General features: G+C 32.4%; 2 protein-coding genes, 1 long non-coding RNA gene and 1 other non-coding gene across 4 annotated transcripts; all 4 read left to right on the top strand.

The window, feature by feature from the left end:
- Positions 1 to 398: 398 nt before the first annotated feature.
- Positions 399 to 9,565, top strand: LOC105803480 (transcription initiation factor IIE subunit alpha). The gene is made up of 11 exons (XM_012635696.2): positions 399 to 581; positions 794 to 901; positions 1,011 to 1,133; positions 1,486 to 1,606; positions 2,010 to 2,138; positions 2,813 to 2,922; positions 3,055 to 3,238; positions 5,672 to 5,869; positions 7,186 to 7,416; positions 7,510 to 7,714; positions 8,962 to 9,565. Exons 2-11 carry the CDS (start codon positions 879 to 881, stop codon positions 9,054 to 9,056), a joined length of 1,419 nt encoding a protein of 472 aa, XP_012491150.1. The 5' UTR covers positions 399 to 581; positions 794 to 878; the 3' UTR covers positions 9,057 to 9,565.
- An 8,411-nt stretch (positions 9,566 to 17,976) lies between these two features.
- LOC128031907 (60S ribosomal protein L37-3-like) lies at positions 17,977 to 19,022 on the top strand. Its single transcript, XM_052623678.1, has 4 exons — positions 17,977 to 17,991; positions 18,170 to 18,305; positions 18,792 to 18,924; positions 19,019 to 19,022. The coding sequence occupies exons 1-4, from the start codon at positions 17,977 to 17,979 to the stop codon at positions 19,020 to 19,022; spliced, it is 288 nt and encodes a 95-aa protein (XP_052479638.1).
- Positions 19,023 to 19,036: 14 nt separating this feature from the next.
- On the top strand, positions 19,037 to 20,551 carry LOC105803485 (uncharacterized). The gene is made up of 5 exons (XR_008191356.1): positions 19,037 to 19,591; positions 19,700 to 19,835; positions 19,963 to 20,029; positions 20,104 to 20,144; positions 20,273 to 20,551. It is a non-coding gene; the product is annotated as an uncharacterized LOC105803485 (transcript).
- Positions 20,552 to 21,355: 804 nt separating this feature from the next.
- On the top strand, positions 21,356 to 22,562 carry LOC105803486 (uncharacterized). The gene is made up of 2 exons (XR_001136465.2): positions 21,356 to 21,735; positions 22,226 to 22,562. It is a non-coding gene; the product is annotated as an uncharacterized LOC105803486 (long non-coding RNA).
- The last annotated feature ends 1,557 nt before the right edge of the window (positions 22,563 to 24,119 follow it).

The raw sequence follows: 24,119 nt of genomic DNA, 5'->3' as shown, positions 1-24,119 counted from the left end.
AAGAATTTATTTTTAATTATTTATTTAATATATTTGGTCTAGTAGTTGAATCGATCAAATCGATTGAATCCAAAACCAGTGGTCTGATCGGTTATCAAAATACTGTATGTGATACTTTAATATTTATCACGTTATCACCTCAGATTTTATATAATTTTTTATTTCTCAAGTGAAGATGAGGCACAATCTTAAAGTGCCAAGTCATCAAACTTTTCTACTTTTTCAAGTTTAGGGACAAAAATAGATTTAGTTACCAAATTTAGATATCAAAGGAAAAAAAAGGAGAGAATAAAGATACCAAAATGAATCTAATTACCAAGTTTAGGGTCCAAAAATTATATTATCCCATTGTATTAAGTATGAACCAAACATAATTTATGGAAAAAGGATACTAGATATGTAATCCTTATGGTTCAAACTAGCGCAGACACGCCTTCTCCTTCTTTGCAGGCACATCATCGCGCACATATCGTTTGGTTCTCCAAGAAAAGCTCCGCTACGCTTACTTGCTGAACGCTGTTTTCTTTACTCTTTGGCTGACCTCTTTCTGTCAATTTTTGCCTCAATCATCTTTTCAACAGGTAGTTCTCCAATCTTTGATACTATGAACTCATTGCTTGTACTCTGTTTGTCTTCACAAAAATCGCAATCTGGGTTTTCACCAAATCCTGCTCCACTGCTTCTCCCTCGACCGTGCTTTATTTACTACCAGCCCCATCCTTTCTTTCTAACTCCATCACTCTAGATCTGGAAACCAATAATTTTTTTTTACTTTAATTATGTGATGATGCAGTTCTTCTTGCGGAAGCATATTATGTGACGCAAATTAGTTTGGTTAAAATTACGAGGAAGTTGTTTAACACCAATCACTTAACAATATGAGCATCGAGCCATTTAACAGGTTTGCCTTTTCTTTTACTTTAAATCAGGGCCATAGAGGCTTTCTCCAAACTGGGTTTTGTAAATTTTGCCTATGTAATTATTTATTGATATCGTAATTGGGAAATCAGGTTGGTTAAACTTGCTGCTCGGGCGTTTTATGATGACGTGACAACAAAAGGAGATAATCAACCAAAGACGGGTCGAGGGGATAATAGAGGGATTGCTGTTGTAGTTCTTGATGCTCTTACAAGGTACTGATTCTTTATCCTTTATTCATGGAAGAATTAAAAATTGTTTTGCATTTGATAGCATGTAAAAGAGAACTGGTTTTGTTTGCTGGAGAAATGGGAAGGTAGCATTGAATTTTAGTATTGGAGCTATTTTGTAATTGGTATAATATGTTGAAACTGAGTTGACTACTTTGGCAAGTGGTTTTTTCCCACTTCAATAAGACGTCTTTCAATATGGATGGCAAATATGTTTATTTCCAAGAACTTACTATGCCTGCTTGCAAATATGTTCTGGTTGCATGCAATAATCATGCTGGCTTCAGGCTTACAATTTCTGAGGCACATTCTCTTTTTTGCTTGCTTTCATTTCCAGGAGACAATGGGTTAGGGAAGAAGATTTGGCAAAGGAGTTGAAACTCCATTCAAAGCAACTTCGGAGGATTTTACGGCTATTTGAGGAAGAAAAATTAGTCACCCGTGATCATAGAAGAGAGGTCAGACTGCTATAGCTCCTTTTCTTTTCTCTTCCTTTGGAATAATGTTTTTTTAGTTGTCACTATTTGTGGTTTTGTCAGTAATTATTCCTTCTGTATCTGTTAGTTAATCATTGTTTTCCTATTCTCTATTAATTTAGAACAAATACTACAATTCTCTATTCTCTGTTAATCTAGAACAATTACTGTGCATTATTGAAGCTCTCTTTCTTTTCCTTTGTTTTCTGTCTTCAATTGTTTCTTATTTTCACATAGAATTGAGGCATAGTGATGGTGTTAGTGACCAAAAAGTCTGGTTTCCAGTTGCATTTTATATGTTTCATTAATTGTTGGAACAGTTTTTGGTTGTGATTATTGAACCTTTTTGTTTTTGCTTGCATACTTATGTTCGATTTGGTCACAGACGGCTAAAGGGGCAAAGATTTATAGTGCTGCAGTTGCTGCGACGGCTGATACTCAAACGGGTGGGAAAGAGGGAGAGGAGAAGATTAAACTGCACACTCACTCTTATTGTTGTCTAGATTATGCACAGGTTACTACTTTTATTTATTCCATTCTTTATTTCTCCAATTCTAATATGCATAGATTGATTTGTTAATAATGGACTAGATAGAAAAGGCGCAAGCCCTAGAGCTATTCATATGGTGTACTTAACTGGCATCGGTGGTTTCGGTCAGTACTGACCTGATTTGGAAAAAGTTTGCTATTTTACCAGCAATGTACTCTTTTAGTTTTTTGGACAAGTCTTTACTGCTCTGTATCAGTCTGTTCCAGCCGTATAACCCCATACTAGAAAATATGTTCATTCAGAAATAAATTATGTTCATTAAATCATGCTATTGAATTTGATTAGTAACGATTTACCTTCTTTTTATATTTATTTTATGTTTAGAATTTTTGCATACTAAATGTTTATGATTTTAAAATTTTATATTTGAATTTCTCTGCACAGATGTATGAGGTGGAAGTGTATTTTCATGTTTAATTAGAGCATTAAATAATGAGCTATATATATGTGAAAAGTATTTAAAAGTACAGATAAAAGGTAGCCAAAACACACTGGTATTGGTACGTACCAATACAAAACAAAAACTATATGCCTATGCCATATGGTTATGACTGCCTTCATAAAATCTCTTTTGCCTTTTTTTCAATCCGTTTTATTATGTCCAGAGCTGATTCTGACTAAGCAATGTGTTTTTTTAGATATATGATGTTGTTAGGTATAGGATGCATCGTATGAAGAAAAAAATAAAGGATGAACTTGAGGACAAGAATACTGTTCAGGAGTATGTCTGCCCTGGCTGTGGGAAAAGGTTTCTGCCATTGCTTCTCTCTTTTGTCCTCCTCCTCTTTTTTCTTTCCTTGGGTTGTTTGAAAAGTATATTTGTCTAGTGAATTAGTAGCAATGAAAAATTGAAGGCCTCCTGTTACCATTTTTTTTTCAGATACAATGCTTTGGATGCATTGAGATTAGTTTCTTTGGAGGATGAATATTTTCACTGTGAAAGATGTAATGGAGAATTGGTGGCAGAGAGTGACAAGTTAGCCGTGCAAGATGTAGGAGATGGAGATGACAATGCACGACGACGACGGCGTGAAAAGTTGAAGGACATGCTTCAGAAAATGGAGGTAATTTTTCTCTTTAAAGTTCCTATTTATTGCCTTATTAAGCATATTCATTTGTGCTTGATCTAGAATGTGAATCTATTGAAATTAGAAATTTAATCGCTTTTATCATATATTAACAAAATAGTATAGTATGTTTACAACATTTTTCAAGACATATTATAAAAAGGATGTAATTTAAGTAAGATCCATTTTTACCAGCCCTAAATTCTTTGGATGTCATTGGGACTTGATTAGAGGTTGAAATATTAACATTGGGCAAATCAGTGAGGTCCATTCTAATTCGGCTTAGTACCTTGCCCTTGGCTTCTGATTATGAAGGGATGTGTTTTTCTTGAATTCTTCTTAAAAGGAAAAAAGAAACATAGTTATCAAAATAATAATTCTTCTCAATGAAGCCCATAAAGATGATAGGCTGTTATGTCTATATAGTATAGGAAACACGTTATTTTATCAATTTGCTGGGGGATAGAGGAACAGTTTCTGTGTCTTGAAGTTTGCTTTGCCTATCATGAAATGTTCTGTTCTATTTTTTACTGGTTGATTCTGCGACATCAGATGACAGTGATCATTTAGGCCCCCATTTTTTTAATGCATTTTTAAAGCTACTAAAGCTTTGAGCTAGTAAGTGAACATAAATCTAGAAGCATAGCTTTTGTATTTCCTTGAAAGCTAGTTGCTCAAAGTGGTGGAACAAAGGCTGCAAGCGTCAAGTTTTGCTTTGTATGCAAAGCAAATGATTCTAGTTTCCTATTAAAACTTTGTTGATTCTTTTTTTCATCGTGTTTATGCTATCTAAGTTTTGTATTTTATCACTTCCTTTACGCCCAATTGATTTGCATATGAGCATAATTCAATAGCAAATTGTCTGGTTGACCTGTGATTGTGGCTTTACATGGTTTGGACTTTGTCAACTGAAATGCTTATTCCCTTTGTGCTAATGATTTAAACTTAATGTTTGTCGTCTGGTGCTCCACTATGTAGTCGGAAAACTTTATGTCTGCACTTCTTAATGATGTTTATGTAATATTCTTGATTTTATATTTGATATAAAGAAATAGTTGATCATTGCCGTACCTTAATAGACACTAACTAAAGAGCAGAACTTTGAAGTTTCCATATCTTCCACCTGAATAAAGCAGTGAATTCACCTTTCACTTCAATCCTCCCCCTACATTTTCCACTCCAAATATCTTCCAAACAAAATCCTTTCCTCTGTGATAAACTTCAGAAGATGTTTCCTGCAAAAGCATCTTATCAAGTTTTAATTGCCTGCTTCTACGCTACCTAGCATTTGGAACAATGGTGATGTACTACTGCTCCTGCAAGTATCACTTTCTGGATAACATACCTTCACTGTCTTACATCATTCTGATTCTCATTCTCAGCTGATCGGGTGATATTTAAACTCATTGTTTGTACATCATCAAATGATATTTTTCTCTAACTTCGTGTTTTCAAGCACTTCATTAACTTCTGACGGCATCGCTCATTGGCTCCTAGATTGTTATTCCCTTCATGCAACAAGTTACTTTTTCAATCTCTTATTAATAGCATCTTGAACCATACGAGTTGTAGAGAGAAAAATCCTGAAGGAGGTTTTCAAATTGCCCTATCCTAGTCACTAGAACTAGAACTATCCTCAACCCCTTTGTACTGATAGAAGTTCAAACACACCAGATAAAGCCCTGTTGGAAAGATATGAATTAAGGAATGCAACCTTCTCCCCTTTCTAATGTTGCACACTTTTGGAGAGGTTAGACTGCTAGTCTATTGGGGGAGCTCATGACCTAGCGTTAGAAGTCCCAATGGGAGTTGGTAGACCTGAAAGGCATTACTTTCAAAGCTGAATGAAGTCGCAAATGTGATTTTCTTCTTGTTTCTGTTTGAAAGACGGCTAGAGCACTGGCACCTATGCATTTTGAAGACAAGAGTGACTACCTAACCTGAAACTAAACATTTATGACTTTAGAAAAAAGTAGTTTGAAGATTACTGTGTTAAATGTCATTCCATAAGCCTCAGTTCAGTGCTAGCATGCACTTCATTTCTTTCTGTCAATGTTGATCTTACTATCAAACAGCTAGAGACAGTTAAGCTTAAACCGTGAAAAAAATTAAATATAGATAAAATCTTGATGTGGATATTGACTACCTCCTGGGGGGATGAGGGAGATGGGCTTGCACAACTGTCCTGTCCTGAGATTGTTGATCTCTTTCACTGTACCAAAATTTACTTGCAAATAGCTGTGATAGCCAATTTTTATCATCATATCAGTCCTTCAAACTCCATTTCGTTTTAACTTATTTCCCTATATATTTGTTTTGCGGTATATGTTTATAGAAATATCCAAGCCTTTTTTACTTCATTCTTTCCATTCTGTACATTTTGCATGCCATTTTTTGAAATTGACATTTGACACAATGAAATGACTGCAGGTACAGCTTAAGCCATTAATGGAACAACTCAACAGAGTAAAAGATATGCCTATTCCAGAATTTGGAAGTCTCCAAGCATGGGAAGCTCGAGCAAGTGCTGCTGGGCGTGCTGTAAATGGTGATTCTGGTTCTAATGATCCTTCCAAAAATTCTCAGGGTTATGGTGGCACACCTATGCCATTTCTTGGGGAGACAAAGGTAAGAGTTTACTTAAACTGTATTTCTCTCTGTTCTTTGTTGTAATGAGGTGGGTTTCAAGTAGTGATGGCATCATAGAATAGTGGTTGCTATTTTTAGGTGGCGGCACCATCTGCCACCGATAAAAGCTCAAATAGCGGTGTGAATATTTTCACAGCAAAAACAGACAATCACGGCCGCGAAAAGCAGTCTAACGGAAAATTGCGGCTTTAACAGCCGTTATTCCCGCTATCTTGTTACTTTTAGAAAGAACTCTTCTCTTGAACAATGAGATTGGGATGAGACGAGGTGAGAAAGGAAGAGCAGGCTAGTGACTATATCTGCACAACAAAGGAAAGGAAAAAAGTTAAGAAAAGATAAAGGAACTGCACAAATGAGACAGATCGTAACAAACCTCTGATTTTTCTCCTCTCTCTACATTTCCAACTTCCCTCTTGTTTAACAATAAGAGTCTTTGATCATCCTGGCTTGAAACTACATCTACATTTCTTCTAATCTTATCTATGTTTAGTTAAATAGCTTCGTTTCTTATTTTCTTGATTTGTTTGTGAATATTTTTAACATATAAATAAAAGACTATAGAATGTTATAAGCACTTTAAAAATAATTAACAATAAAGTTTCATGCTTAGAACTATTTTTATGTTTTATAAGAAATTGTACAAATTTGAAAAAAAAAATCACGACTGCAATGAGGGTAATGACAGCAATAATATCTATTACGTCCGCAGTCACGATAACAGCAGCATGACTGAAAACACGATTTTGACACTGCCACTTAAGTCCCTGTTACTAATAGTCATGGAATATTGATGCTAGACTTGGGCATATTTCTTCAGCCTGAATTATTGTAGTTTAATTTCCTGGATCTCTTTTCATTTGAATGGGTATTTGCAGTCATGCATCCACAATTCTTGGAGGTTCAAAATTTCCCAAAATCTTAAATGAAATATTCATGAATTTTCATGCAACATTCTAACTTAACTATTGCACCTGGTGCCTTTATGAAAGCTAGTAAGCCCTTGCTGCTTATATAACCAACCATTTATGCTGAAACAGATTTCCACTTAGACCACCGCTATACTGAATAGTCAGTTGAGTTTTATTACTGTCATAAATCATTGTTCTTAAACCAAACAATCCGTTTATTTTTAATGCTCAGCGGTTAGTATTGTTTCTTGAAGTGTGGATTTTATATTCTTTTTACTTCTACTGGAGATTCTCCTCTACAGTGTTCGCCATGCATTTCTTAATTTCAAATGTTGGATATTTTACCATCAACGATTGTTTTTAAAGCTTTTTGGGCTTGCCTGGCAGGTTGAAGTTGCCTTTTCTGGTCTTGATGGCAAGGAAGATGTCAAGTCTGAAAGTGCTAGCACATCCCTGAAAGTTTTGCCACCTTGGATGATAAAGCAAGGTATGAACCTGACGAAGGAACAACGTGGAGAGGTCAAGCAAGAGTCAAAGCCAGATGGCAGCTCAGCACAACCAGAATTTTCAGATGACAAAAAGTCCACTGTTGAAAATGACGATAAGAAGAAGATACAGGTATGTATAATGAGATGTATTATTATTCTTTCCTTCTTTCTGTCCATCCCATCCAGTTTAACTTACAAGAATTTCTTTCCTGTTGTATTACAGGACGAGTATCTTAAAGCTTATTATGCTGCTTTGTATAAGAAACAACAAGAACTAGAAGAAGCTGCTAAGAAACAACAAGAATTATCAGACATTCCTCTAGCCACTGGTCTTTCTGACTCTTCCAATCGTCAAGTTGGTATGAAAGCTAAACGTGATGACAATGAGGGAGAAGATGATATTGATTGGGAAGAAGCTCCTGTTGCTGGTAAGTGCCACTTTTTCTTTTGTATTCGGAATATAACTTGGTTTCTCTTTGATGACTACGAAAACTGTTCAGAATTAATTGTTCAAATTATTTAAACTTGTAGTCATGCTTATCCGTTCTTATGAAACATTTAAAAGAATATTTAACATGCAAAAAGATATTAAAACCTTGCCAGAGAACTTACTGTGCCGAATATAGAATACATTCAGCCATTTCCAAAGTTTTACAAGCCATCAATGTAATTTAATTCCCTTTTCCTGTGTTCCATTGTAATTCATATTTTCATATACCTATTCTCATATTTTATATACAAATCAGAGTATCATATGTATAGAGTGGAAACCTAATCTACTATTTATTTAAACTTCAGTGTTTATTGTTCTCTAACATTTTTAATTAAATCCAATTCTTAAATATCAACAACATACATACCAAGATATGGTACCCTAATCTATAATAAATACTGTAGTACTTTTTGTTTCAAGTTGCATGTTCGCCTTTCTCCTGTGTTGCCTTTCATTGAAATACAATTTTGGGTGAGCCAGTATCCAGCTTTTGAGTTACTTTATTGTTAAAACTGGGGAAGCAAGAAACAAAATACATAAAAGTGGACATCCGATAAGAATGAGGGAGTAGTACTTATTGTGGGTGCAAATTCTCAGTTTAATTGGTGGCATCATATTTTGATTGCACTAGAATTGCTGCTTGCTAACAATCATACTAATCAATATCTAAAACATAAAGGATTTGTATTGTGGGAATATCTGTGACATGCCAAGTGTAGAATGACCCGATAACATCATTATTTTTCTAACTCTAAGAAAGTTTTGCTTTCTTCTGGCCACAAAAGTCTCATATTTGTGCTATTTAAGGTGTGCATAATTACTTGGATAGTTATTTTCATAGTTGGTTCACTGCCTATTACGGTGTTATCCCCAATCAGTTCTATATCCATAGATACATATTACAATAGGATTATGCATTATGCCTACTGGTGGGGGAATGTTGAAACATTTAATCCATCTCCATGTGCATTTTTTACGAGTTTTATTGCCATTCAAAGTGTGTCAAGCAATGATAGAAATAACTTGCAATAGTTCAACTTGAATTTTCCTATTACCTTTCGATATTAGTTATATATGCAAGTTGATACAAGTTCAATCCTAATGCTCCATGTATTATTTTTAATACAAAATGTGTCCAACTAGTTATAAGTTCATCATGATGAAGATGTTGGTGTGTTTCAGGCAATACAACTGAGAGTTATAAGGTCAATGATTTGAATGTGGAAGCAGAAGAATCTGGAGATGATGAGGATGATGTAGATTGGGAGGAAGGCTGAATTAATTGTTCAGCTTCCTGTGATGTGTATGGCATTGACAAAGGGTAATGGGTGGTTTATATGTCGCACTCGTTCTCGTATAATTATGTGCTCTTTCAAAGATATGAAGCCCCTTCTAAGTGTTCGTTAGTAACAATCAGTTTCATCTATCATTTTTCTGACATTGTGCCAACAGTTGCTGAGGGAAGTCCAAAAGATGATTTTTATTTGGTCTTAATAAATGGATTTGGCGAAGTTGTTGTGAACTATGGACAAAGCAAGCGGTAGTGTTACAAAAGCGTTTTTATCATAACTTGCAAGTCTGTTTCTCAGTTGTACTTTCTAGTTTGTGTTTTTTTTTTTTTTGGTTTTTACCAAAGGAACCTGAAGTGTTAATTTGAACACTGTATTCTATGTAGAAAAAACAAACATCGGTAAGAAGACAATTATCTTCGTTGCCATGTCGTTTCTATGCTTTGCAACATATTGCAGAGATTCAAATTCAAAACTCAAAACTTGTTGGATGCTCATCTTTTAAAACTGTGACTGTAAGAATACCTGAATTTAATTTTTAGTTCCATTGTTGTGAAATATCAATGTCCCGAATAAACTGTTGGGGTTAAGCAAAACTCAGAGATTGGAATTATTTGGTACTAAGATTATAGAAAAACAAACCTTTTAATCTAAAAGTTTGATATCGGGTAAATTTCACTATTAAGTTATTAGTAAGTTTACGTTTTAGTCACTTAACTTTAAAAAATTATAAAATGGTCATTGAACTATTTCAAAATTTTAATTTAGTTACTAAACTATTAAGAAGTTTTTATTTAACTCACAGGGTTTCTTTTTAAAAGTTCGGTTAGTGAGCTCTAAGCAACGATTCGACGATTGATATAGTGTATTAGTACTAATCAACGAGTAGAAGAACATACCTTAGATCCAAGTTGATTCGATTGGACAACAAAGTTGTTTGGATTTTTGTTTGTAGATTCATGACGTTTAAAGTAATTTCGTGGAAAAACTGGGGAAATAAAAGCTTTCAATTGGTGTAGACGATGGAAATAGAGAAGACTATATAATAACGATTTAAAAGCCCAATGACTTACATTAAAACTTCTAAATAGTTTAATAACTAAAATATAATCTTATTAATAGATTAGTGACCTTACATGTAGAAATTTACCTTATATATATTGTTTAAATGGAAAATATATATTATTTAATGGCTGATACAAAATTGGAAGACAATGCAACCATCATCCATGTGAAGCATTGAATTTGCAAGCTTCCTCGAAAAGATGATATATTTTTGTTGCAAAGGTGATGAGAAGCTACCTCGTAGTGGCATTGCAATAACTTTTAAAATATTCAAGCAATGACTTTTTTTTATTTATTTCATAGATCCTCAGAACTAAATCTCATCAATGCTCTTAAAGGGCTACAATTACAAGTCTCAAAAAGCACTACCCTTCGTCATGATTTATTTTCTAGTCTGTAGTTACATCAAATTGGATTGAAAATTAAGAGAAATCGAATTTTGTGATATTTCACAATTCAAAGTAACTATAAAATAGCTACAGCTTTAGTGCAATCCGGAAATTGAGATGTCCTGTGCCAATGGTCTCAAATTATTATTCATAAAATAATAGAATTTTTTTTAAAACATCTTTCAAAGAAAAAAAAATGAAAAGTGGACTGGAAATGAATGGTTTGACACTTGACAGTGACCTGCTTTCCCTTCCTGGACCAGAATGAATGCTTAATTCCGTCTGAACACACACACAGAAGGGGTTGGCATTAGATTGGGGATTATCCTAAATGTTAGACACAAAACATGGGCTTAGCAAAGTAGCATCCACCCTCATACAACTTATACTTTCACGTGCTCCCACATATCTCTATTCTTTCTCAAGTTTATCACCCATGGAAACTCAATCCCGCATACACATACATGTAAAGTAAACTAACCATATTTCTACTTTAAATTTAAATGCTTTTAAGCTTTAATATATCATTTAACATTCTTTTTTCTAATATCGTATTTGTATAATTTTTAAAGTAAACATGTTTGCTACATGACATGCAGTACTAAATTAAGGGTTTTATATATATATAAAAGAATTCCTTGGGGATTCTGCTATTTGGTTAGCGCATAAGAAGCTAATCTTGCCAAAGTACAAAATATTAAAATACTAAAAATAGAAAAACTTGTGATAAATAGACCTTAATTCCTTGCTTTCATATAGTCTAATCCTTTAATTGGAACTTCTTTTTTCTTGGAAACTTTTTTAAGCCCAAATAGCCGAGAGAGACATAAGACCAGCCCCAAGGAGAAGTGAAGTATTCCATTGTTTTGTAACTTCGGATTCATGAAATCAGCTGCTAGAAGATCCACCAACGCCATGTATATTAAGATCCCAGATAATGCCGCGTTCAATAATCCTTCCACAATCAGTGCAGTTGGGCTGTTCTCATCGTATGCATTTGTTATTGCTATTCCTATAGCAACTCCTGCTGGTGTTGTCAGGAGTATGAACATGCAGATGATTTTCGGTTTGCTCTGTTTTCTCTTCATCACCCTCGTGGCTCTCTTGGGTTTTGTGAAGGTGAGATTTGGTGTAATGAGATGTAGCAAACACATCCACCGTGCCAATGGCAGCCGTCACAGCCATCAGCAGGGATTTAAATTGTGGTTGCGGCAGCGTTTTCGGTTGTGTTGTGTTTATCGCGGCTGCGAGCATAACGGATGTTATTGCGGTCACTGTGAATATCGTGGTCGTGAATTTTTTTTTAAAATTCGCACGACTTATTGTAAAACTTAATAATTATAATTATAAAAAGTCACTTTTAATGATTTTTAGAGTGTTTTCTAACACTTATGAACTTTTATTAATATGAGAGCACAATTTTTACAATCATTGATTATTCTCATATTTATTTACGAATTTTCTAAGAATATTATATTAACTAATAACAAAGTAAAAGATAAGAAATATTAAACATTCTCATATTTAATAAGTTTGAAAGTTTTTGTAGATAAAATAATTGAAAATTCATACATGAGAGAGGTCTTCAATATTTCTTGACACTTTGAAGATGGTGAATATATCAAAACATCCTATGCTACAAAAGGAAAAAAGAATAGATAAATGTATAGATTCTCATTAATTATTCCTATTTCTTACCACTTATTCTCGCTCTCATTCTACTTTCATATATAGTTTAACATACTTCAATTTTAATTATCTTTTCATAAAATATACTCCGTTCATTTATCTAAAGATATATTTTAAACGTTTTAATATCATTAAAATTAAAAACATTAACAAAAGTTTTCTTTAAAAAAAACATATCTTACAAATAGTGATAGTGGTTCGATGTAGTTTTCACCAATTAGTGGAATGAGGAGGAGGATCAAATCCTTCACCTTCACTTTGAGAGCGTTCTTGACTTGATTCTCTTGGCCTTTGTCTAAAAATATATATAAAAAAGTAACATTTTCACATTGATTTTCATATAATTGATATGGAGGATATATTTAAGGAGAAGGATACATGAGAGGTGGAGGTGGGTGATATATTAGTGGTGGAGGATGCATTTGAGCTGATATGACACACCATAATTAGGAAATGGTGGATAATAACCATATGGTTGTGGATAACCATGTGAAGGTTGGAAATATAAAGGTTGTTCTGGCGGATAAAAACTTTGAGTGCTAGTAGATGAATCACTATACCTAAGGTTACTAGAACTCGATCTTCTACCAGATGAAAAGCCTATAGAAGTATGCTTTTTGCCTTTTTCTTTTGATGGAGCTCTAGGTTCACTTCTATCTCTCCTAGGTTTAGGAAACATATTCCATCAAATTCTGATCTATCACGGAAATGTCCACTAGTGGTACCAACCCCATATTCTCCTCCATACCGACTAGAAGACTTAATTTCACCTTTATCACCACTATGTCCATCATCGTCATCAATTGGACTTAAACCATTACCATCCGGTCCATCGCTACTCTGACTTGGCATTGCATTAGAACTTGAATGAGACAAATTTTGTTGTTGATATTGATCAACATTCATTTCATCATCGGAGGTATCCATAGGCAACACACCGACATTTTCACCATCTAACAAATATTCTCTTTCTCTTGAAGTCATTCTAATGGTGGATCAACATCTTCAAAGATAAGATCAAGGCTGATAGGATTAAAACTAGCGTTGATATCATCAATGCTCATTCTTTTTTGATGCCTTATCTGAAGCCTCATATTATAGTAGGTAAACACTAGTTTCTCAAGTTTTTTATACTTCAACCTATTTCTTGCCTTGGTGTGAATATAACTAAATGTGCTCCAATTTCGTTCCCAATTTGATGTAGAAGTTGTTTGACTAAGCACTTTAATTGCTAATTTTTGTAACTTAGGAACACATGTGCCGTATATTATCCACCACTCAGCTGCATAATATTATTTAAATTTCAAAATAACTTCAAAATGTACAATATGATTAAATAATATAAATTAAATTAAATAATTTAATTAACTACTTACCCAAATTCATTTGCTTCTAAGCTCTTTGTGCTTGTGGAGTACCGAATTTTTCATGTTTATCTCTAAATTGTAACAATTGCATAAATAAAAGATAGAGTAAAATGAAAAAAATAATTCCATTTCAAATTATGTAACTAAGTTACAAATACTAGTACTTGAATCTAACTTTGATTAACCATTTTGACTTGAGTATCAAAAGAAGGTTCTAATATTTCAATTCTCGATCTTGTACCTTCTAATGTTTCTATTAGTACATTCTCGAATGTTCCACCCCAAATTGAAATTGAAGATTGAAAAATAACCAAAGTATAATTTATAAGAATATCATCAAATAATAATAATCTAAAGCTTAAAATAATAAAATATAAAAATAGTTCTTAATTATCTGAAACATTTTATCTTACTAGCTAAATGCAAGTCGGAATGCATAAAATTCCATCTTTTGTCAATAATCTTTTCGTACTCGGTGAAATATTGACAATCTTGTTGAATTGCTTGTTTAACTCTATCAACAGCCTCATAAATAAAACCTATTGTTGGTTTTTTATCACCATCCACAAGTCTCAATACTTTTACTAGGAGCTCGCAAACTTTTATAAGGTCATTGGCTTTTTTTCAAAAAAAATTTCCCAAAACAACTTTTTTGACTTCATAAGCAGGCCCTGACTTTTGCTATCCCCATTTTGATTCTTTAAATTCCTATATATTCATAAGAAAATTTTTAAAATAATATAATTTAAATTATTTGGAACTAATAAAATCATTAAAGGTTGCTATATTTAAGTGATTATATTAACTAATTATAAAATACTGATATTTGAATTAAACATTTCTCTCAGACCTTGCTTTTGCATTGTTATCTTTTCAAGTTGAATGAAATGAGTTGCAAATCGAGTAAGAGCAGGTCGAAGTATTTGCTTCCCTTGTGTATATTTCTTTATCAAATCAACGGTCCAAATGTGATTGTATATAAAGCAAGTCACTTTCTTTGCCTCATCTAACACTTTTGCTACACTAGGCTTTTTCCCAATATTTTTAATGCATAAATCTAAACAGTGAGCCACACATGAGGTCCATATAGATGCTTTCTTTTCAACATTAATTTTTTTCAACGACTTTCATTGCTGCCTCATTATTAGTCACTATTTGGACAATGCAACTTTCTCCAATTTCTTCTACAACTGAATCTAACAAATTGTAGTAGAATTCAACATCTCTACTACGAACACTCGAGACACCCATCGATTTTCAAAAAATGGTTCATTTACTACAATAAACAAGGAAATTAATTATGTGCATTTGATTCAAATTGTTGGTCCAACCATCACACATTAGAGTTGCAACCAATTCTTTCCAATGAGTCTTTAGTCCATTTACCCAATCATGAACTCGTTGATGCTCTGACTTCAAATACACATCTGAAACCTTATAAGGTGTTGGGAGCTTTACACCTTGTCTAACTTCTATTGACACTTGAATTAAGTTATACAACCTTGGAGAGCTTGCTAATTGAAAAAGAAGTCGTTCATATATTAAAAATTTAGATACCGCTTCACCTATCTTCCTCCGTAAAGTCTTTAAAAAAGAGTCACTGATCTTTAGTTGCTTTGAGCTTTTGCTTCTAGCCAATTCATGTATAGCTCCCCTTAAGGTAAACTTAGACTCACTTGGGATGAATTTACTTGTTCTTTCTCCATGATATTCTCCAGCTGATCCATGAGAAGATCGCCGTTCTTCATAAATGTTACTCCAACCACTAGTACTTCTTTTGAATTCTTCCCTTCTATGCCACCCATGTTGTGATTGAATACATTCTCAAGTTGCTTGCCTTATAGCAGAAACCCTATCAATGAATTCCTCGTGTTCATCCTCCTCTACTATTAATTGAGATAAGAATTCATCTGTTATCCTCTTTTTGTCTATTTTCTTTATGTTGCTTTCTTTCAATATATTCATCATACTTTCTCTAATGACACCTGTTAATATAATTCACACTTTATATTATTATGAATTATGTATAATCTTTATTGATAAATTTACAATAACATTTAAAAATAATAATAAAATATCACATATCAGTAACATTAGGGCATGATACAACATTGTCGGTTTTATAAGCAATGTGCTCTTTAAATCATGTTATTCCTCCTTTCACAACTTTACCACAAAGTTTACATACGACATTTCCTTTTGTATTTGGCACTAGAGTTCCAAAGTGCCAACCTGTATCATTATTTGGTGCACCCTTCAATCCTTTAGTTGAGAACTCTTCACGTGGTGACATGTTTTATTTTTATTTATATACAAGAAACATAAAATTATATTTAGAAATATAAGCAATTCATTACTTATATTATCAATAATATAATACAAAAAAAGTAAACATCACTAACATTGAAAATTTAAATTTATTGCATAATACATACTTTTTTTAAAAAAAACAACACACCATAACCCATTATTACCTGGTCACCGAAAACCCAAAAATTAAAAATTAAAAATTAAAATAAAAAGTTCCCCAAATCCCGTCAAGCCCCAACCCCTTTCCTTTTTTTTTTTAAATATAGCTGAAACTTTTTATTAGAGAAAAGAAACCTTAAAAACAATTACAAAGCAATACAATCTAGCCTAAGCTAACCTACCAGCTAACAACTAATCTCACCAACTAACTCTAACTAACTGCTCCATAGCAGACTAAGCTACTGTATAAACCGTAATATTTGTGATTAGGGCAAAAGAAATTGCTATGTGCGTTTTATAGGTTTTTTAAATGCAAAGCTTCAGTGTTAATAGTCGTTATAATTTTTTGCTAAAAATAGTTTAGGGTTAGATAAATTGCATTCTTTTAATAACATTCTTAATATAATTATTTTTATATTAAAAGATTTTATTTTAAATTATATTTTGAAATAAAATATTTTATATTGAGTTAATTTAATATTAAATTATATTCAAATATTTTATTTTTATATTTTTTGAATCCAAATTTTAAAAGACTAATCTGAAAACCAATTTTGTTTTGTTATTTAAGGTTGGATACCAAAGAATAACTATTACGGGAAGTCAAGAAATAGAGAAGTAATGAACATTCTATTAAATGAGTATTACGTTCAATAAAATAAATGAATAATTCGCTACAGGAAATTAAGGTTTTAGCGGCGTTTTTAGTGGCGTTTGGACGGAAAACTCCGCAAATATTATACATTAGTGGTGCTAACGGAAAAACGCCGCAATAGGTAAAGCAGTAGCAGCGTTTATGAGAAAAACGCCGCAAAAAGGTCAAGCAGTAGTAGCGTTTATGAGAAAAACGCCACCAAAGGTTAAGCAGTAGCGGCGTTTATGAGAAAAACGCTGCAAAAAGTCAAACAAAAAATCATTTTATTTTAAACAAAACGACGCCACTTTGCTCCCTGTATTCTCACATTTCATCCAAGTGCCCATCATGTATTCTTTTCGACAACTCATGCACTCTTTCATCATCTTCTATTTATTATTTAACTAGTTTCTTGATATTAATTAAAATACAATTTTTTTAATTTAATATTTAAAATCTTCAAAAAAAATTAATGACACGTAAAAAAAATTTGAAAGTGAAAACATAGAAAAATATATGTTAAAAATGAAAAAAATTAAAATACTTATTTAAAATATTTTTTAAAATTTTTTTGGTATATGACTTGTTTTTAATTTATATATTAATTAATTTCTTATATAATTTTAAAGAGATAATATTAATTTTAATATATTAAAATTATCATTATAATTTAAATTATTTAAAAGATAATAGATAAACTTTATATATATTAAAATTAAAAAACTTGCTAACCCATACATCTCTAGAGAAACAAAATTAATTAGTAAATTGAAAAAGTAATTTAAATTTCCTAAAATATTGAAAGAATATATATATAATTACAAAAGAGAAAAAAATTTAAAGCTTTTTAGTATTTTTTTCATATTTTAAATTTTTAGTTTTTATTTTTATTTTCTTACATAAAAATTATATAAAATTTCAAATGATATAATAATTCAATATAAAAATTAAAAAAAAGTCAAATATTAGCGACTTTTATGAGAAAATCATACTACTTTGCTCTTTTCTTTTTCCCCTAAACTATAACCCTAAACCCTTATTTTATCCCTAAACCCTGAAATCCCTTAAGGGACGTTTGGTTGGGGGAATAGGCATTCATTCCCCCTATGCAGCGGGCCTACAACTAAACGGGTGTTTGGTTCGCTGTAATCACATTACAGCCCGAATCGGTTATTGGCCTATTACCCCTATTGCGCGTAATAGCTATTACGCCCCCTCTGCGCGGATTAGGGATTCCACTTGCTTTTCATCTTTTCTTTTCCATTTTTTGCCCTCATCAAGCTTCCGAGTCTCCCATGTTTCCCTTCCAGGTAATTTCTTTTCCCTTCCATCGGTTCTGCCATCGGTTCTGATCGTTCATTTCTTTTACTTTCTTCATTTTATTTCTTCATGGATTATCTCTGTTTATTTCTCTTTTATTTCTCTTTTTCCACCCCTTGATCTACTTGTATATTTGAAAATGAAATTAAAAAAAGTGGTAATGTACAGGGAAAGGGAATAGGGAGTTTTGGTAAAAGAAGGAACAAGACCCACACTCTCTGCGTTAGGTGTGGCCGCCGTAGCTTCCATTTCCAAAAGAGTCGTTGCTTTGCCTGTGCTTTCCCTGCTGCTCGTAAGAGGACATGTAAGTGCCTCGTCCGCTTTTTCTTTGTTATCAATATCGTTTATTGTGTTTTTCGTTTTTGTTGTTAACTTTGTTCCTAAGTCTAATTTGCAACTAGATTTCTCAGATTGACTAGTGGGGTTTCTTTCTTTATGTGCTTATATATCAAAGCTAATATCTTTGACATGAATATCTATTTAGGTTTCACTTTGAATGCGTTTATTCAGATAAGAATTCAATTTCCTGAATATGGTGGGAAAAATGGTGTGATTAAAATTTTAAGATGTTTCTATATAAAACTATGGACTTGTAGTTCGAATCAATGTGTTTTCTTCCTGAACCATAGATTTGTTAGTTGTAATGTTACATGAAATGTGCTTATACCAGTAGTAATACTTCAAGTACTTTGAATGAACATGCGTTTTGATGTGTTTATATGATACGATTGGATTGTAATTTGGTGTTAGTCCTTAAATCTAAGGGGAATTGCTTTATTGTGGGATTCAGATAATTGGAGTGTGAAGGCAATCAGAAGAAAGACCACTGGAACTGGTAGGATGAGGCATCTGCGCCATGTCCCTCGCAGGTTCAAGACTGGTTTCAGAGAAGGTAATGAGTTGCTAATTCTTTTTGCTGACGGGTTTATAATTAAACTTCTTTTCATTCTGTTTTGTTCAAAGCATATCTTTGGAGTTTGTTTCTATTTTCAATTTCGGTGTTGGATCATGATCTAGGTAATTGAAGCGACCGAGGAAGAAGGTTGTAGCAGCTTCTGCTTGAGGTATTACAAGGTTGTTTTGGATGAAGCCTTCTCTTTTTAGGAAAACTTTTACGAGAACATTACTCTCAAGGGGTGTCATTACATTGAATGCTTTAGTTGTTTTTAGTTTATGATTATGGAGTTGCATTAAATTTTGAACAAGGATGAATGCTTTGTCTTGAAAACTGATGCTGGAAATGTGGTATGCAATTAACCATTTAGAAATTAGACCTTTTCCACATGTAAATCTTTCCATAATATGCTATTTGAACAGATTTGCAAATTGCGCGAGGGTTTGGGCATAGCAACCAATAATGCTGCTGAATATCGTGCCATAATTTTAAGGTTGAAACATGTTGCCTATTCAAAGTAATTTTAGCAAACAAGTTGCCTATTCTAAAGCTTTTCCGTTTACATTGGTTGTCTTAGGTTACAGACTTGATGGCTTCTTCGTTCTCTATGACTTTCAAATGGTTGCTTTTTACAAAATGTTGATTGGAGAGAAAGGTTGGCTCTGCAATCTATCAAAAACCTTTTCACTAAGGAGGTAAATGCATCTTGTAGAATATTTCGTACAAGCTAATCATGTTTCTTGCTCTGACAAGTGTTGGATTTTAACTGTCAATTATATGATGCCACACTTGATCAATTTTAGGTTGTTGATGTTGTAACTACAAGCACGACTGATTTGGGGCCACTAAATCTTGATTCCTTTAGAAAAGGCAATTTGTCTGCGTCATGGAAAGTTGTTGGGGGTAGAGACTTCGGTTCAGGATAATGCTATTTCAAAGGTTTGAATAATAAACCAGTCGCTTGTATTGGCACTTTCCCATTTTTCTCAATCCTTTTGTTGGAACTATTTTTTTTTATTTTAGTTTCTGATTGACTGATATTTGCTGGATCCTCACATGTTCAAAGTCAAACCAAAAGGCTACAGACTTGAAACAAGAAACATCTCAGGATAAAGAGGAAAAGTTTCTAGATGGTAATTTATTTATCTGTTAGATGTATGCATAATGCTCTTTGTAAAATTTCACTCATGCTGCTTGTTCCATGCAGATGATCATTCACATGATACACCTGCTAAAATACTTCGAAGGGTAATTACCTTCTTTTGATGCACCGTTTGCTTTAGTGTTGTCGAAACCATTTTTTTGATTCAAAAAAATGGTTTCGACAAGTGTCATATAGAATTTTATAATAAATGGGCATTTTATTTACCTTGCAGCAACTTAGAGATAATAGACGTGAGAAGCGGGCCACTGAATTGGTGAAACAAGATGAGAAAGTTACCGTGAAACTTGAAAATGCTGCCATTGAACAATCCAAAGCTGTAGACTCTGCTGTTTTGGGCAAATACAATCTATTTTGTACTTTATATAATTGCTTTTTGATTTGTTGTCTTGCATGAAGTGATCTACTACACCTTCAATGGAGAGAATATTTGCTTTTTGATTAAATTGTAAAGTTTGGATATTGACTAATTTTAATTTATCAAATTATATCATAGCCTGCTTTCCTTTTTCGTTTTAAAAGAAGCACAGTTTACTAAGTTGAACTTATGAATTTAATAAAATAAGTTTGTTTTATTTTATTATTAAAACATGTTATTTTATAAGATTTAAGCTTAAATTTAATCAAAATGATAATAGAAGAATGATATAAGATTGATATAAAATTAATATTCCAAAAGAATATAGGAGATAAAATGTTAAGTTAGTTGAAATATAAAATTAAAATAACTTTACTCGGATGTAAATGAAAAACTCTCATTACATAAATATATATATTGATGTATTTTATGGCTAAAAAATCAGTACCTTGATTAGTCAAACAATTAATTAGTTTCATATCTTGTATCTCCAAATAACGTGGGGAATTATATATTTTATTAAATTATATTTAATAATAATTATTTTAAATTATATTTTATAGTATTATATATTATGATTTTAGTAAATTCATATAAGAATATTTAATATTAAGAATTTTATTAAATTATATATTTTTGTTAAATTATATTTAATAATAATTATTTTAAATTATATTTTATAGTATTATATATTATGATTTTAGTAAATTCATATATTTTATTAAATTATATATTTTTATTAAATAATAATTATTTTAAAATATAATTAAATTATTTATTATTTATATTAATAATCTTATTAAAATTTAATAACAATAACAATAATCATCTACCTAAAAAAATTTTGCTAAGGGTATTCTAGTCATTTAAATTTTTTTCCTTATACTATTACACCTCTATTCCATTCAACCAAATAAAAGAGTTACCTATTACGCCTCTATTTCATTACACATCTATTCTATTAAGTCTCTATTCCATTACAGCGAACCAAACTTGTTATTAATTTTCCCCTAAAAATTAGAATCCCCAAATCCCTAATTCCCCAAATCTTCATCCCCAAATCGTCTCCCTTCCCCTTTCTTTTTCCTTCTCCCTGCTATTCTGCTTCTTTGTTCCCTCTGTTTTCTTCTGAATTCTCGGCTTCTCCTTCTGTCCGCCTTTCTCTTTTCTGCTTTTCTTCTGGCTTTATATTTCGATCCATAATAGTCGATTCTGTCATATGATCGTCGCACCATTCTGGGTGTAGCTTCCTCATGGCCAGTCACGCCTTTTAAATATTGAGATCGTCAGTTTGAAGCCTAGAAATTAAAGAGCTAAAGGTCATGTCCCTTTTCTTGATTGAAAGTTTGGGTTTATTAAGTTTTGAGTTCTCTCACTTTTTTTTTATCTCTCCAGTTTCGAACTACAGATAGAGTTTCTTTTTCTTTTTTTGATTCGATCTTTTCCCTCTCTTTCTCTCTTGTTTTGATTCAAATGGGATTTCTTAAATCTGATATGTTTTGTGTTGTATTTTTTAAATTTAATATATTTTGGAGTTGTTAAATATGATTTTTGTTTATTTATTTTGGATTTCCAAAGGAAAGAAGGTGTGAGTATTTATATTTAATTAATTTAGTAGTAATGTTGTATTTTACTTCTTCAATAATCTTTTCCTAAATCTGAAATTTGAGTTCACTGGCTGAAGCTATGTGTTCCCTACTGTATGCTATCGGTGTCTATATTTTAAGAAAATTTGGGATTTTTTTAAGTTGAAACTTTCAATTTAGAGTTCTTTATATGTTCAAATTTTCATAGAAATTTCTTTTACAGGCTTATAATCTGTCTAAAGATCACAAACCAGAGCCTGAGTTGGAGAAAGATAGGATTTTGAAAGCTGGTGGTTTTATTCAAGTGGGACGTATCAATGGAAGTTTAAACATGGCCAGGGCTATTGGTACCTTCTGGAGATTTGGGTGTGCGGAGCTCAAACAAAATAAAACTCTGCCAGCTGAAAAGCAGATTGTAACAGCTAATCCAGACATAAACGCTGTAAGTGAGTAGCTGTTTGCTCTAATATTTGTGTAACTCTTCCAACTCATTTTATAACTTTTGATAATGACCAATTGATTTAATAAAGGAACTATCTTATCAGAATTTTAAAAAATAAGCAATCCTGAATTTCATAATATCATCTAAATATATACACTGTTAATACCTCAAAATTTAGACATATTGGTTTGTTTGGAAGAAAATAGGTTTGCATGAAATCCATACCAAAATAACATGAATATAGAATAGAATTAAAGAGATTATCTTGATAGCTTTATATAAAGCTGATGAAGCTCTTCATTAAGAGGCTTATGAATGCTACAGCTGAGAACAAGGGGCATGCTAATAAACAATCAAATTCAGTACAAGAATTGCATGAACCAACTAAAACCAAACCTTTTTTGCATTGCATTGCATCAATTAACTAATTTCAAACCTTGCAATTCACACAAGTGTTTCAAAATCCATTTTGAGAGATAAGTTTACTTTATCTCCGCTTTGCAAGAAAATGACTAGGTCATCCGCAAAAAAATAGATGAGATAAAATCGGACCCAATCTTGAGAGACGATTTAGATTCCACTTACTAGTAGCAATTTCCGCACGAATAATATATCCTAACCATTCCATACAAAGAACACAAAGATAGGGTGATAGTGGATAACCATGTCTGATCCCTCTAACTGGCTTAAACTTCTGAGTGGGAAGACTATTCCATAGGATCTGCATAGAAGAAGAAGATATGGCTGCCATTATTATAGTTCTGAGGAACTCGGGAATCCCGACAGCTAGCTGAGACACACCAATGGTTGGGGGGGAGTTTGTGAGCCACCCCACCACCCTGTTGAAACATTTCCATGTGCATTCTTTTTGAGTTTTCTTGCCACTCAAAGTGTGATGAGCAATAATAGATAGTTCAACTTTGAATTTTCCTATTACCTCACGATATCTGTTACATGTGCAAGTCGAATTAATCCACTAGCTCCATGTACTATTTTTAATAAAGAAAGTGAGCAACTAGTTATAAGTTAATCATGATAAAGATGGTGGTGCGTTTGGATCATAATTTGCAAGCCTGTTTTTCACTTGTACTTTCTAATTTGGACTCTGTATGTATGTAGAAAAAACAAACATGGGTAAGAAAACACTTATCTTCAGTGCTGTCTTTTCTATGCTTTTACAACATATAATTGCATATGTTGAAATTCCAAACTCAAACTTGTTGGATACTCATCTTCAAAAAAAAAAAAAGAAAAAGAAAAACCAAGACACGGTTACGATTGAGGCCGATGATTAAGCGATTTCAACACCTCTTGCTAGCAATACAAAGGCAACAAGTGGAGTTGGAGCATATTTGGACTGTTACTAAGGCATCAATGATAAATATTACTTGCCACAAATAATAAAATCAACACGATATGAATGATTTAATATTTTAGAGTTTATATAAAAATACTTAGGTACATGAATTCTTAAACGAAATAAACTTTGGTTTTGTTTGAAATAAGATGAAATGTTTAAAAGTAAACTGTCTTAAAATTTCATCATATTTCTCGAACAATTGTTCTTTTTAATTTATCAAACAATATCTAACTTTTTCAAATAATTTAATTTTACTCTCAGATGCCTCATGTTTTGGTGCATTTTCTTTCCGGGAAAAAACTAAACAATTGGAAC

The sequence above is a fragment of the Gossypium raimondii genome, chromosome 11 (genome assembly GCF_025698545.1).
Source record: "Gossypium raimondii isolate GPD5lz chromosome 11, ASM2569854v1, whole genome shotgun sequence".
Lineage (NCBI taxonomy): Eukaryota > Viridiplantae > Streptophyta > Magnoliopsida > Malvales > Malvaceae > Gossypium > Gossypium raimondii.
Note: the sequence above shows the minus strand (reverse complement) of the source record. Positions and strands in the feature narration are given on the sequence as shown.

Excerpts from the sequence above, each read along its gene's own strand:
- LOC128031907 (XM_052623678.1), top strand. Across the intron at positions 18,306-18,791 it reads TGCTGCTCGTAAGAGGACAT|ATAATTGGAGTGTGAAGGCA; the intron begins GTAAGTGCCTCG and ends TGTGGGATTCAG.
- LOC105803480 (XM_012635696.2), top strand. The coding sequence starts at position 879 with ATGAGCATCGAGCCATTTAACAG. Across the intron at positions 1,134-1,485 it reads GTTCTTGATGCTCTTACAAG|GAGACAATGGGTTAGGGAAG; the intron begins GTACTGATTCTT and ends TTTCATTTCCAG. Across the intron at positions 2,923-3,054 it reads TGCCCTGGCTGTGGGAAAAG|ATACAATGCTTTGGATGCAT; the intron begins GTTTCTGCCATT and ends TTTTTTTTTCAG.